This window comes from Hyperoodon ampullatus (assembly GCF_949752795.1).
Source record: "Hyperoodon ampullatus genome assembly, chromosome: 6".
Lineage (NCBI taxonomy): Eukaryota > Metazoa > Chordata > Mammalia > Artiodactyla > Ziphiidae > Hyperoodon > Hyperoodon ampullatus.
In genome coordinates this window covers 1,995,797-2,010,771 of record NC_136919.1, presented here as the reverse complement: position 1 = coordinate 2,010,771, position 14,975 = coordinate 1,995,797, and the positions used below count along the sequence as shown (strand labels likewise).

Below are 14,975 nucleotides of genomic sequence, written 5' to 3'. Positions count from 1 at the left end.
CTCTCCAGTCCTTCGTGAAGGACTACATGATCCCCATCACCAGGCTGCTCCTGGGGTTGGACACCACGCCGGGCTCAGGCTACCTCTGTGCCGTAAGTGCCTGGGCCGGGCGGGCAGGGCGGGCGGGCCCTGCTGGGGAGGGTCCTCCTGCCCGAGGCCGGCCCAGCCCAGGCTCCCCGTTCCAGATGAAGGTCACAGAGGACGACCTGTGGATCCGCACCTACGGCCGCCTCTTCCAGAAGCTGTGCTCCTCCAGCGCCGAGATCCCCATCGGCATCTACAGGACCGAGTGCCACGTCTTCTCGGAGGTGCGGGGAGGGGAGAAGGGCTCCCCGAGGCGGCCCCGTTTCTCTGTGACTCGGGCCACCCCATTTCTAGTTTGGGGATCTGGGCCTTTGCCGTCAGGCCCTTTTGGGGTCAGGCCCACATACCTCCATACGTGGACATCCCCTGGGTGGCTGTGACCCTCCCCCATGGGGGAGGGGAGGCTCGAGAGCACCGTGGGGCCCCTGTGCCGCCCGCTGGAACTGCAGAGGGTGGCCTGCCCACGGGTCCTGAGTCCACGAGGGCTCAGGCAGCCTTGGGGGTCAGGGCAGGAGCCCCACAGGTACCCAGGCTGCCCTGGTTTCCTTTGCAGCCTCACAACCTCAGGGCCCAGGTGAGTGGTCCCTTCAGGCCCACAGGGGTTCACTTAACACGAGTCCCGCCTGGCAGGGGCGCAGGGCCCTGGACTCTGGGTGACAGGTCAGGGAGCAAGGCCCCAGGATGCGCCAGCCAAGGTGCAGCTCAGAGAGGGCTCCTGGCATCACCCCAGCCCCCACACAGACGGGGAAACTGAGGCCCAGGACGGGAAGCCCAGGCCCCCCCAGCCCCCATGACATCTGCCTTTCGTGCCACGGCCCCCGTCCTGGCAGGTACCCCTTCCTCCCCACTGTCCATCCCAATCTCCACACCCACAAAGCCCCACACCCCGACTGAGCCACGCAAGGCCCTGGCACTTCCCAGCCCACCATGCGCCCTGCCCCGCTCTCTCCTGCCCCCCAAGATGAGGAAACTGAGTCACACAGAGGAGGTGCCTACCCCCGGCCCCATGGCAAAGTCAGGACATGCAGGGCCCGGAGAGGTTGAGGGAGGTGCCCCCTGTCACCAGCAAATCAGAGACCTAGAACCAGCAGTTCGGACGGCTGAGTGGTTTGGGGCTGTGGCCCGGCACCCTCTGCCCAGCTGCAGAGGAAGGCACTGGCGTCCCTGGGCTGAGGTGCCCCCAGGGACTGTGACTGTCCTCCTCCCTGTCACCCCAGCTGTTCCGTGGGTCACCCCAGCCCCTCCCCCGTTCCCTATCCCCCCTCCCTGGGTCCCCCTCCTCTCCTGGGCCCTCACCCCTCCTCCCCGGCCAGTCCCAGGTCTCGGTGAGCGTGGAGCACCGCGAGGAAACCCGGGAGGCGCAGGGGCCCTGGGGCTCACAGGCAGGCACGGGCGGCGGCGGCGCCCACGGCCGGCACACGGTGGGCGGCGGCTCGGCGGAGCGCCCACTCCTGCGGCGCAAGAGCCTGCCGTGGGCGCGGAGGCTGAGCCGCAAGGGCGCCCGGCACTCGGGGAAGGCGGCGGCCGAGTGGATCAGCCAGCAGCGGCTCAGCCTGCACCAGCGGTCCGAGCGGCAGGAGCTCTCCGAGCTGGTCAAGAACCGCATGAAGCACCTGGGGCTGCCCACCACCGGCTACGGTAAGGCAGCAGGGCCCTCTGCCCGTCTACCTTCCTAGCCCGTGCTCTGCCCGCCGGGGCACCCGCCCCGCGGCCCGTCAGAGCTCCCCGTGTGGAGCTTCCGCATAAGGGCGGCCTCACCCCTCCACTCTGGGGCCTCAGTTTCCCCATCTGTAAAATAAAGGCCCAGGCCGGCCGAGCCCAGCAGGCAGCTCTCCTGCAGGAGGCAGCTGGGGGTGGGGAGGGCTGGGTCGGGCTCCCCGAAAGCCAAGGGCACAGGCCTCGGTCAGGGACAGACCGGCCACCTGCAGCCGGTCCTGCTGGGTCCAGAAACGCAGGGGCCCGTTGCGTACTGTGCGAACAAGAGCAGGGTGTGGCAGGGAGAGCCCGGAGCCCCCCCAGCAGCTGGAGCTCGGGGTTACGGGGGCGGATCTGGGGGCCGCCGGTCGAACGGCCGAGCACCAAAACACTGTTCCCGGGCCACGGGGGCCCCACCGTTGCTCCCGGCGCACGGCCACCCCATCCCTGCGACTTCAGGGCGACACCGCCAGGGCGTTTGTCTTCATCGGCGGATTTTCTCCATAGCTTGTTTTGGGGAGAAGTTTGTGACGTGACCGTGAACAGGCCTGGGGTGCCCTGGCTCGGCCAGAGGAGAGAAGCCCGTCCCCTCCCCTCACTCCACGGTTGCTGCCTCCGTTGATGGGGCCGAAAGGGGCCCAAGCCCCCCACCGCCGCCCAGCCTGGTGAAGGCTCTGGCCTCTGCTGGGTTCCATCTCGGGGACTCTGCCCACTTCCCAGGCCCCTGGCTCTGTCCCCGGGCGCCCACCTCCTGGGTCAGGGACCCCTGAGTCCCCTCCAAGTGGGCTGAGGCAGCTCGGGCTTCACCCAGGAGCTGCCCAAGGGTCACCTGGGCCTGGCCATCTGCGGGGCCCGAGGCGGACGGCCGCCCGTGAGAGCTGCCCGGCCCCTCCCGGCCACACCCCGGCCTCACAATTGACCTCTGTCCCCCCTCAGTGTCCCTTCCCCAGGAGGGTGCTGTCACACCCCTTCCGGGTGGCACACTGACTGCCGAGGCTCCGAGTGGGGCGTCCCGTGTTCACGGCCCCGCATCGCACACTGGCGGAGACTCCAGCCCAGCCGAGCCCCAGAGCGGGCGCCCCTGGGCCTCCTCGCCCCCTGCCCCCCGACCAGAGCCTGGCAGATGAGGGGCCGACTTCTGTTCAGGGACAGACGGGCCTCCCGCCTTGCAGCCGGCCCCTGCCCCCCTCCCCGCTGCGCTGCCACCTCCTCTGCGCCGCTTGCTCACCTGTCTCTCTCTCTGTTTCTGTCTGTCCCTCTTCCTGTGTGTTCCGTAGAGGATGTAGCAAATTTAACAGCCAGTGATGTCATGAATCGGGTAAACCTGGGATATTTGCAAGGTAATTCTGCTCCGGTGGCCGGAGTCTGGCAGAGGGTCAGGCCAACCCTTCGCCGACGGTCCACCTGGTGGCCGCCCGCCCCGGCCAGGCAGGCAGACAGGACAAGACACGAGAGAGGCTCCCTGCAGGCAGGGGCCCACGAGCTCCCAGGCCGCCCCACCGCAGGGACCTTAACTTTCCTCCTTCATTTGCTGACTTCGGTACTGACCCTAGTACCCCAGCCCCTCTGCCCCGACTGTTGTCTGAGAGAAGCCCTGCCCTGAGCACGCAGGTGGCCATCGGCCTGCAGCCAGCCCCTGGCAGCCCACCCAGCTCTTGGGAAGCACCCAGATGGAGGGTCCCAGGCCAGGGTGCCCGTGCCCCTGTGTGGTGGAGCACGGTGAGGCCTGGGCTGGTGCCTGGGGCCTTGGGGTCTGCTGCGCCCTGAGCCTTTGGAGGGCCACCCAAGCCCGGTGGATGGTGGACCTCCACGGCCCAGCTGGGGCTTTGAGAGGGGGTTCCCTCTCCAGTTGAGGCAAAGCCCGTTTGTACCCCATTCTCATGGGGAGGCTCAGGCGCTGCATGGGCCCCCTGTGTCTTCCAAAAAGACACCCCACAGCCCCCAGACGTGCCCCCAGACCCCAACAGAGGTCAGAGCAGAGTCCAGGCCCCAGGCCTCACTGCTGGGACCCCTTCGCCCCCTGGGGGCCCCCTCACGATCCAGGGAGGCCCAGGGCCCACACGCCCCGGCCCCCTGGGGTTAGGGGTGACCCCAGAGCTGACGGGCCTCCTGAGCCCAGGTAGGTGTGTTAGCTCAGGTGGGATTGGACGGCCAGGGGCAGACCCAGACCCAGGAGCGAGAAGCTCCGGGGTTCACAGCGGGGGAGCTGCTGGCTGGGCCTGAGCAGGCGAAGCCCTGGCATCTCTGGGGTCCCTGTGCTTTTCCTCACCCAGCACCCCACGACCGCATTCACAGCAGAGCCCCCAGGCCAGCCCAAGTCCAAGCCTGGGGCTTCCGCGAACGGGGTGGCTGCGTCGCCCCCCTCCCTGCACCCGGCTGCACCCCTGCTCCCCGCCAAGGCTCCCAGGCAGGGGTGGCCGCACCCACAGGCTCCCCGGGTGGTGTCTCCTGAGCCCCCACCAACGTGCGGACACCGAGAGGTGCCTAAGCCAGGACGTAAAACCAGAGGAGAGGCTGATCCTGGGGGGCTGCAGGGCAGTCAGTCCCCCGGGGAGGGCACCGCCACGAGGACCCCGCAGCGGCCTGCATCTCGGGGGAAGGTGCTACAGTTGCCCCCAGTGCACGGAGGAGAGTGAGGCTGTGGTCAGGGTGGGGCTCCAGAGGAACGCGTGGACGCCCAGGGCCGGGCCAGGTGTCTGGTCTGCGGGCTGAAGGAGGAGGGCCTGCACAAGGCTTGCAGTGCCAGGTATGGGGTGCGAGGGGGAGTGCAGCAGCACTGCCCTTGGTCACCGGCCAGGAGTGCCATCGCCAGCCCCCGGCCCCTCACCAGAGCACAGCAGGCACGGCGAGGCCACCCCGTCCCAGGGAAGTCGGGGTCTGGGCCTCGCGACCAAGCACACCCAGCCCCGGGCGCCACAGCGGGGCCCCCGTAAGCACGGAGCTGGGCCTGCCTCGGGCCGGGAACGCCCCGTGATCCATGCCCCCCGGGGGAGACGCAGGGTCCAGGCCGGAGGGGAGGGCCCAGCGAGGCAGGCGCGAATCCCTCTCTCCCCGGCCACACACAGGGGCCCAGCCCGGCACCGGCCTCTCCGTTTCCTTGTCCTGACCATGCGCCTGTCCCCGTGGAGCCGCCCTGGCTGTGGTCAGGGGTGCGGGGTCCCTGAGAGCCTTCGGGAGCCTCCCCGCTCCCACCTGCGCCACCCGCTGCCCCCACCGCCCAGCTCCGTGCTGCCCACCCTGGAGGCACGCAGCCTCCAGCGTGAGCCAACCTGGCTCGTGACCGCGCGTGGGGGGCGGGCGTGGGGGTCAGGCCGTCCCCTTCCCGGGCGTGGATGCGAGGTTGGCACCAGCTGATGCCCGTCAGGGTCTGCGCATGTCCGTCAGCTCCCGGGTCCCAGCCTGTGCCCCGACCTGCCCCCAGGAAGCACGCCGCGCTCCGCCTGCCACCGTGCGGGTCCCGAACGCACTGCCAGATACGGCCCTGAACTCATCAGTTCAGAGGAGCGAGCTGCAGCCCCCCGCCCACCTAGTCAGCAGGCAGCTGCCCCAGCTTCGCAGAGAATCCCGCCCCTCAGTGGACTGGCTCGCGCCCTCCCAACGGGAGGGATGGTGCCGAGAAGGGAACGGGAGGGGCTGGGGGCAGAGGCCACCCAGGGCCTGATCCAGATGGGGAAACTGAGGCCTCCAGCCATTCGTTTCCTGCCAGTGAGCTTGGGGTCACTGCCAGACAGTGGCCAGCCCTGTCCCTGTATCTGGCCAGAGAGGCACCTGTGAGGTGACCAGGGTTCATCCAGAATCCACAGCCACCCCGTGGGCTGGACCCCAGGCTGTCTCTGTGACGGGCAGCTCGGACCCCGTGTGTGCCCAAGGGCCCCTCTGGAAGACTGAGCCGGGTGGACTCCGGGCTGGTGCCACGGGAGCAGGTCTTGGGAAAGAAAGGACAAGTCCAAAGCGGAGGGTTGAGGAGGGGTCAGGGGTGGCCTGTATGGGGCGGGGATGCAGGGCACTGGGGGGCGGGGGAGGGAGTGAGTTTGAGGGCTGCACTAGGAGTGCGGGTGTGTAGGTGTGTGCACACGTGTCAGTGTGCACAGGTGTGCTCCGTGTTCAGGGTCAGTGCATCCTAAGATGCTGATGACTCAGCTGAGCGAGCTGTCGGGAGACCGTGGGAGCCAGTGCCTGCTGCCCTCATGGCCGCCCCCATGCCCGTGCAGCGCGGGGGCCGAGGCCAGTGCCGGTCAGGGAGGACCGGCCCTGCTGGGTTCGCCAGGACGAGGGCTCAGGCAGGACGGCTGAAAGGCCGGGAGGATTCTGCAGCTGGACCAGAGCCGCCAGCTCCTCGGGGCCCCCCAGAGCAGAGGTGGAGGCAGGGGGCTGAGTGGTGACTGCGCGCTGGGCCCTGTCTCCACAGACGAGATGAACGACCACCAGAACACCCTCTCCTATGTGCTCATCAACCCCCCACCGGACACGCGGCTGGAGCCCAACGACATCGTGTAAGTACTGGGTCCCCGGGCAAGTGTGGACACCTGCCCATCTGACGCGTGGGCGTCCAGCCCAGCCTCCCAGGCACAGGGCGACATCAGGGACCTCCCGCCCTCCCCGCAGGTATCTCATCCGCTCCGACCCCCTGGCCCACGTGGCCAGCAGCTCCCGGAGCCGGAAGAGCAGCTGCAGCAACAAGCTGGCTTCCTGCAACCCTGAGACGCGGGACGAGACGCAGTTCTGAGTGCCGTGTGGAGCCCTCCGGGCTGACCTTGTCCTGCCAGGGTCCGTGAGCCGCGCGATGCATGAGCGCAGGGCCCCGACCCCCGCCTGCTGCCCAGCCCAGAGCTGCTCCCGGGACTGGACCCTGTGAGGGCCGAGGCTGCCCCGGGCACTGCCAGACGCTGGTGGGAAGCCTTTTTAACCTGTTTTTACAAGTCTATACAATCCCTGGCCCTTTGCACAAACGCACCGCAACTCGTGACCGGGTCTGGCCGCAGTGCAGGGACAGGAGCCAGGCTGGACCGCAGGGGCCCGGGCCGGGGGCTCGCACCAGAGCAGGAGGGCACACTGCAGCCCCTGAACTTGCCCGTTTCCACGGCCACGGCTGGTACTGATTCCTGGGCATCGCCCACGGCTCTCAGCCAAGTCACGGGGCGGTGGGCCACCCTCGTCTGCCCTGTGGGTCCCCTGTGATCTCACTCTTGAGGGTCTGGCCCAGAGTCGGGCCGCAAGGGTCTCCGGAACAGTGAGGCAGGCAAGCGAAGGGAGCCTTTTCCAGAAGGAAATGGACAGCAAGAGGGTCTGCAGCGCAGCCGGGCCCCTGGCAGGGGCGGGGCGGGCTCTGGAGAGGTGCCGGCAGGCAGCCTGGGCTCGTTAGGAGGGAGGCGGGGCTGCTGTGAGACCTCACAGCGGCCCTGCGAGTCACTGGGGCTCCCGCGGCCCTTGACTTTGGGGAAGAGAATCAGATGACAGCGTTTTCCTCTGTTTTTACGCTGAACTTTTCGCAGCCACGCCATCTGACCTCCTTTTAACACCAGACCTGAAGCACAATTCAGCCGCTGGGCTACCGACCCAGGCGTCCGCGAGGGACATTTCTCCTCCTGAGGGAGGGACTCGGGGCACCACCGCGGTTCCTGTGTGACTGTTTCTGACAGGTTTTGCACGCTCAGTGCTGGAAACTTCTATTAAATGGATGCATCCTGCAGACAAGAGGATTGCTTGTAAGGCCTCCCCTCCATGGCTTCAAGCTCTGGGCCTGGGTCTGCCCCAGCCGCGCAGTTTCAAGGGCTAGAGAGACACTTGCTCTGGTCCCCAACCCACTGGGCCCCACAGGGAAGCCCCTACCCCAGGGAGATGCTGCTGGCCTGAGCCTTCCCAAAAAGCAGGAAGCAACTCAGGTGGTGGCGGGGACGGGGTCCAGGAGGGCTCCCTGGCGAGCTGCCCGGCCCTGGAGCCCGGCTGTGCCCAGGAGGGGCGTGTGCCCCACGCCAGCACAAGGCAGCCATGTTTGTCTTGGGGTGGGGCTCCCGCTCCTCAGAGAGTATTCCCAGAGGCTGGCGGAGGAGCCAACGCCGCCACCCCAGGGTGGGGCGGGGCCACACAGCTGCTGGAGGGGCCTGCCCTGAGGGAGGGGCCTGCCCTGAGGGAGGGGGACACTTGCAGCTCCTCCCCTCCACGCTGGCTGCCTGGGGACACCCCCTCCTGCCCAGAGAGCGTCTACATGCCTAGGGGATGGTGTGGGCTGTGGGCAGTCAGGAAGGGGGCTGACCGGCTTGGGAGACCCCAGGGCCCTTGATGGAGCGACAGGCCGCCAACGTGGGCTAGGGTGGCCTCTGGGGCCAGGGCCCGTCCCAGCAGGGTCAGTGGCTCCTGGGGTCCTGCCAGTGAGCGTCCTCTCCTGCACCCGCCACCTCTCCTGGCACCCACGCTCCAACTCCCTGAGGGGAGGGGACCCTGCTTGGCCGCTGGACCGGGGGCTCCAACCAGGTGGGGCTGCAGCCCCTGGAACCCCGGCAGGGATCCTCAGGAGTTGCCTGACTTGAGTCTGGGGTGCACAAGACAGGCGGTGAGAAGTGGGGTTCGTCTCCAGACCGGGATGCACACTCACACCCACTGCTAAGTGCAGACAGAGGGCCCAGCGGAGGCTGGAGACCTGCATCCAGGCGCCCTGACCGAGCGAGTAGAGAACATTTCTCAATGTTTTGCCGAGTTTTTCAAACATAACAAAATTAGAGAAAAACCTCTTTTTTTTATTCCTATAGAAAGCTGGTCAAAACAATAACGCCAGCAACGTGCTGGCCATTCCAGCTTGTCAAGGGCGCAGGGCCTGGGAACACCGGCTTAAGGTGCCCGCTCGCCCCACCCCGGAGCCGAGCGTTCACAGGCAGACGTGCGGCAGGTGCAAGTGGGCGCCCAGGCGCGGGGCGGCCGCCCAGAATCTCACAAAGAAGTGCAACTGGCAGCTGGGGGCCGAAAGGATACGGAACCACAGCAAATGCTTACTAAAGCCAGAGAAGGCAGAAAGAGGGAGAAACAAAGGACAGGGCGTGCACAGCACAGTCCTCCACCCCAAGTCCACCTGTCAAGAGAGGAAGGAGGCCCCCTCATCGGGTCGGCGCCGGCCCGCCCCGTGCCCCGGAGGCCGAACACGGATGCGTGTTTGGCCTCCGCAGGACCATAAGGCGGGCACCTCACGACGCTCTTGGCCCTCATCTCGACCCCGGTCCACACCCAGTGGTCTCAGAGGTGCCTCTTCCTTTCGGGGGCAGCTGTGCGCCCTGATGGGTGGGTCTCTCAGAAGAGTCGCAGCATTTTCCTGTGAGATGGGCGAGCTACGGCTTCCTGCGTCCCGGGGTCCCCCGACAGGTGTGCCGGCTGGGGTGTGCCGTCCAGGACCTTAGTCCGCCCGCCCTGAAGGCAGCCCCGCCCACCTGGGGCTTGGGGGGCTCAGCTGGGGCCTCCAGGGGTGGGGGCTGGGGGAGCACCCCCGGCATTCCAGGCCCCCAGGGGTGGCCAGATGGCCAGAGCCACCTTCGTCCTCCGTGATATCAGCAGGAGCTTGGGGGCCTAGCAGGGTGGTCTCGGGGAACTCAGGGATGCCCAGAGCAGGCCCTCCAGGCGGGACTGTCAGAGACAGTCTGCAGCACGTTCCATGGCCCTGGTCACAGAGCACAGAGCTGGGAATGACCATCAGGTCCTCCATGCCCCGGGCACCCTGCATGGGCACCTCCAGGTACCCTCAAGGGCCTGCCTGGGGGGTGGGGGGTGGGGGCACACAGCACTGAACCACACCCTCTGCAGCCCTTCTGCAGCAGGGGGACCTCCTGGCCCCCAGCCTGGCACATCACTGCAGGCTCCAAGAGGCCCGCTGGACCCGGAAGTGTGGGCCAGGCTTGGCTGCACCTTCCTGTCTCCAGGGGGACGCCCTTCCCGGCAGCCCGGCCTCCATCAGGGACCTGACTGTGGCTGTGAGTTCCCAGCAGGCCCGAGGCCTCGCCTGTCAAGGGCAGAGCGCTTCCCTCCCAGGTCCTGAACTCAGGCCGCTGCCTGGAAGATGGAGGAGCAGCAGGACCATCCGTCCTTCAGGGAGGGGCCTTGGTCAGGACCCTGCCTCGCCCTCCTCTTGGGCACCTGGGAAGCCTCGGGGGCCAGGCAGCCAGGAGGAGGCTCCGGAGCATGAGGTTTGCACTGGGGATGCGGTGTGAGCATGTGGAATGGGGGGGGCAGAGCCCGTGTCCACCCCTGAGGGTCTCGTCGTGGCACTCTAAGACCCCTGCCTGGGCGGGCTGTGGGGTCCCTGTCACCCCAGGGCCTGTCCCCTCTCACGAGGACTTGGGCAGAAGGTGCAGCAGCATGCCGTGGGCTAAGACCTGCCTTCCCGCCATCCCCAGGCAGGCTTGGGGCTCGGAGGCTGCAGACTGTACCCGGTCCCGCTGTGGGCCCTGCTCTCCCACCAGGGAGGGGACCCTCAGGCTTGAGTCTCATACTTTAGGAGACTGTGGTACAGGGGGCGAGGGGTGCAAGATGAGTCTTGGATAGAAAAAGCACCTCTACCCAGGACTACTCCACACCAGCCTCCCCCAAGTTCCAAGTGACTGAGGCCCAAGTTAACAACGTGGGTTCACGGTGGACCTCCATTCTGGCTCTGGTCACCTGCAGGGAGACCACCCGGCCCCTGCAGACCCCTTCTCTGGCTGGGACCCCTGTCACCTCAGAGCGGCTCCTCGTCAGGGGGGAGGGTCCTGGAAGGTGTTCAGGGAACCTGGCCCCGAGGCAGGGGTCCTCGAAGCCAAGCACCACACCTCCAGGGTCCCTCTGGGTCGTGCTGGGGAGGACAGCTCACCCAGGCCGCCTTCCTGCTGCCCCGCACCGTCCCAGGGACCTGGGCCACAGCCCCCGGGATGGCAGGGGCTCCACACTCGCTGGGCGTCTGCCACAGCCCGTCCTCCTGCCCATCTCGGGGCCAGCCCTTCAGGCCAGCAGCCCCAAGAGTCCGGACGGAGGGGGCCCATGGGGAGCTCAGTGCCCACCTTGGCTCTGAGGCAATCCCTGTGGCTGGTTCCTGGCTGCCCTGCTGCACAGGGCAGTTCGGGGGTCTTCCCAGGGGAACTCCTCCCCCAGGGCCCCCCCCAAGAGCTGGTGCTGAGCCTGGGTCCTCACTGAGGGGGGCTGAGCCTGGGTCCTCACTGAGGCTGGACGGGGAACCAAATAAGTCTTGAGAAACGCTGCCTATCACAACACCAAAAAGAGAGTGAAGAAGCGCTGAACAGGTAAGATAACATACAGAAGATAACATAAATTTGCTTTAAAAACTTATCTTCTGTATATTGTTTAGAAAAAGACAGACGACCCAGCAGGAAAATAGGCAAACAACTTGAAGAGACATTTCACAAAAGAAGAAAATCAAAAAGACAAACAAAGAGATGGAAATATGCTCTACTCATCTGTAACCAGGGAAACGCCAATTAAAAACACTAAGAGGGGCTTCCCTGGTGGCGCAGTGGTTGAGAGTCCGCCTGCTGATGCAGGGGACACGGGTTTGTGCCCCGCTCCGGGAGGATCCCACATGCCGCAGAGCGGCTGGGCCCGTGAGCCATGGCCGCTGAGCCTGCATGTCCAGAGCCTGTGCTCCGCAACGGGAGAGGCCACAGCAGGGAAAGGCCCGCGTACCGCAAAAAAAATAAAAAATTAAAAAGTGGCGCAGTGGTTAAGAATCTGCCTGCCAATGCAGGGGACACGGGTTCAAGCCCTGGGCCAGGAAGATCCCACGTGTCGCAGAGCAACTAAGCCCGTGCGCCACAACTACCGAGCCTGTGCTCTAGAGCCCACGAGCCACAGCTACTGAGCCCACGCGCTGCTACTACTGAAGCCCGTGCACCTACAGCCCGTGCTCCGCAACAAGAGAAGCCACTGCAATGAGAAGCCCGCGCACCGCAACAAAGAGTAGCCCCTGCTCGCCCCAACTAGAGAAAGCCCGTGTGCAGCAACGAAGACCCAACGCAGCCAAAACTAAATAAATAAATAATGCTAAGAGAAGGGGTTATATTCCAAACACCAACAGTAAAAAAAAAAAAAAAAAAAAGGCCACGCTTTGGCATATGTGCTGCTCCCATAAAGAATCCTGTCTAGATTATTTAAAAATCTTCTATGAATCCGTAAGAAAAAGAACCACCCAGTTAGGCCCAATTGAAAGTGGGCAAAGGAAATGACCAGAATCTCCCAGAAAGGGAAGCGTGAATTTGCTCTGTAGACATCTGAAAAAATGCTTCACCCTCATGTCAGGGGATGCCCAGTGACACCAGCAGGACAGCCGTTGGGATTCCACGTGAGCCCACCGTGCACCCGCTGTGCCAGCCCGAGCAGAGCCCCCGCACCCCCCAACCTGCTCTGAGACCCCAGGGCTCGTGGGCTCAGTCCCACAGGATGGACTCCCCGCCACGCCACCCGCAGTGGGACTGCACCCCGTGTGGGAGGAGGGAGCTGCAGTCCACGTGGAGGCACGTGGCCCTGCTCACCTGCTGGGGCCCAGCCCCTCCCAAGCCCAGACGACAGGGTGAAGGCAGGCACCCGATTCAGGGCTCCTTGTCCCTGAATCAGCAGATGACACCCCGTGGAGAGTCCTCTGGGGATTTTGTGTGGGGTGGCGGCCCATCTGCAGACCCGGTGCGAGGGGTCGGCACCTGGAGACTTTGAACCTCGGGCTTGGTCACACCTCCAGGATGCCCTAAGTGACCGTAAGCGGCTGTTCGGGGAGTCAGCAGTGGGCTTCACTTCCCGTGACCGCCCTGCTCGATGCACGTGCTGGTCACGAGCGGGTCTGGAAACGCTTCAGTTTGCATGCTGGTCGCTGTGCTTCTAACACTCACCACCTCCTCCTGTGCTTTTCTAGGAGGACTTTTATATCTCTGCCAATAAAGACGGTTTGGGCTTTTCTCTTCCTACCTTTAAACCTCCTGTTTCCCCGTCTTATTACAACGGCTCAGATGTCCAGGAAAGCCCTGGCTACTCACTGTGACCACAGGCAAACTGGCCTCCACCCTGACTTAACAGTGAAACACTGAAAGTGTCCCCAGTTAAGTGTGGGGCTCGCTGGAGGTCTCCAGCGGGTATCATCAAATTACGAGAATTCTAACGGCAGCGTTTTTCATCGTGAATAATACCTACTGAACGCCATCAACGTTTTTTTACATGCGGTTTCCCTCTTACACAACGTAAATTACACTTTCTCACGTTGAATTTTCATCCCCATTTAAACACTGCTGAGCATAATGTCTCAGTCTGGGTTCATTTTAGTATTTTATATTCACCAGCAGGAACTAGAGCATGATTTTCGGTCCCTGTGTCTTTGGCCAGGTTTTGATGCAGAGAAACCGAGTTGTACGCGTCACTCTACTGTGTGGCCTTGCACAGCACCCCTACCTGAGCCTCCTCGCGCCTGAGATGTGCCCTGCCCCGCCCCCAGACACACCTGAACATCTCTGAGGGTGTCTCCTGGTCAACGACACGGCACAGTCTGCATGACAGCACTTCCCCTTCTTGGTGGCACATCTTAAAATTAAGGACATCTTAGACCAGCAGACACGGGTCCTTCTAGTCACCCATCTCAGAGGCTCCACGAGGACAGGGCGCCCAGGGGCCGCTTGCTGACGCCACCTGCCCCGTGTGTGCGACGTCCGAGTCTGCGGATGCCCGGGAGGGTCTGGAAGCGTGGACAGCGGTGACCCCCTGGGCACTGCCACTGGGGGTAGGCAGCCTTCAGCTTCCCCTGGTGTGATTCTCAACTGTTTACTGCATTTGATGCTTTTAAGGAGTACATTATTTTATAAATAAAGTAACATAAAACACAATTGTCCGGAAAGCAGGGCTTGTTTGTTCATTTGATCCATTTCTAGTCCAAGGAAAGCGTCTCCAAGTAGGGAGCACTACCCAGTGTTTCCTCAAGGGCGGCGCCTTTGGGCAGAGTGGGTTCCGGGCAGTGGGAGGCCTGGCGGTGGTGGGTGGGGGGGGAGGGTTGCCCTCACTGAGGGCTGCCCGCCCTGCGCGAAACCCCCCAAGTTCCAGGGCAAGGCCTTGCCCTTGTACCTAGTTCTATGCAGCTGAGGTGCCACCTCCCTGGGGCTTCTAGAACGAGGTCTGCAGCGCCAGTGTTTACGTGAGGGCCTGGGCGCTCAGAAAGCCAGACCAGGTGCCCCAGTCCCGGCACCCAAGTCATCCGTAGGTCTGTCTCTAACAGATGATCCTGCCCGACTTCAGGGTGGCCGTCCACTCCTGCCCTTCCCATGGGACCACACCTGGCACCGGACGATGAGCAGGGCTCCAGGTGGGATGGGCCCCGCCCCGTTCTCCAGTCCACGTGTGACAGGGCAGTGGCCTCCACATCCCCATCCCTGGGCTCTGGCCCCACCCTACGCCCCATGGGTCCCCAGGATTTATGACGCAAATGTCCCGTGAGATCATCCCACATCCAGGTGCAAGAGCGAGGGCTTGGCGTCCCCCAGCCCCAGCCCGGCAGCAAGTTTAACCAACTTTCACCAAATGTCCAGCTGGTGCCGGCAACGTGGTCTGAGGGCCGAGAACAAATAAAGAGAGACGCCCCCGCTGCCCCCAAGAAGCCCCGTGTCCGCCCCACGTGCCCTCACCTGGCCGGTCATCTGCCCCCTGACCCTCCCCCTCGCGCACACCCTCCCAAAGCAGCCACGTGGTCCTAAGCAGGTGACACCTAATGCCTGACCCCCGTGGATTCTGCCCGGGAGGGCTGCCTCTCTGGTGCAGCAAACACTCCTTGGATGAGGAATCTTAGTGCCCATAAAACACAGGGCGCTCGTGAGCTGAACAGGAGTCTGGTGTGAAGAAATATAAAGATAACAACGTATTTTCCACCCCGCACACAGTGGCTTGCAACGATGCTTCTCCAGCTGATCGACTCCTACTGGCAGATCCATGCCTACTACGAAAACCACACAAAGTAACCATTAATAAATATACTTTAGAAGCAAAAAACTCCAGGGAGAACTCTGGTGACAGATACTGAGAGCCACTCATTTAAAAAATGAGAATAAACACTTTGTCAAATTTTATCAAGCTCTGTACTTGGGATCCGTTTGCTTTTCTGTAGGTACGTTCTACTTCAATTTAAAAAAAAGAACAAGGGTTGTATTGTGATGAAAACAACAAAAAACTCACCACCTAGAATTAAAAGGGCAAAAAACCAA

The 14,975-nt window shown here is 63.9% G+C and overlaps 1 protein-coding gene across 1 annotated transcript in view; it reads left to right on the top strand.

Annotated features, from left to right (window-relative positions):
* KCNT1 (potassium sodium-activated channel subfamily T member 1) overlaps window positions 1-6,505 on the top strand; it is a gene marked incomplete at both ends in the record, with an annotated part of 66,871 nt that extends 60,366 nt beyond the window's left edge. The window contains 7 exons of the mRNA XM_079705870.1: window positions 9-92; window positions 186-308; window positions 638-658; window positions 1,398-1,722; window positions 3,057-3,119; window positions 6,188-6,272; window positions 6,385-6,505. Of these exons, the coding sequence (XP_079561996.1) occupies window positions 9-92; window positions 186-308; window positions 638-658; window positions 1,398-1,722; window positions 3,057-3,119; window positions 6,188-6,272; window positions 6,385-6,505 (822 nt within the window). The remainder of the gene's footprint in view (window positions 1-8; window positions 93-185; window positions 309-637; window positions 659-1,397; window positions 1,723-3,056; window positions 3,120-6,187; window positions 6,273-6,384) is intronic.
* Window positions 6,506-14,975: the final 8,470 nt, after the last annotated feature.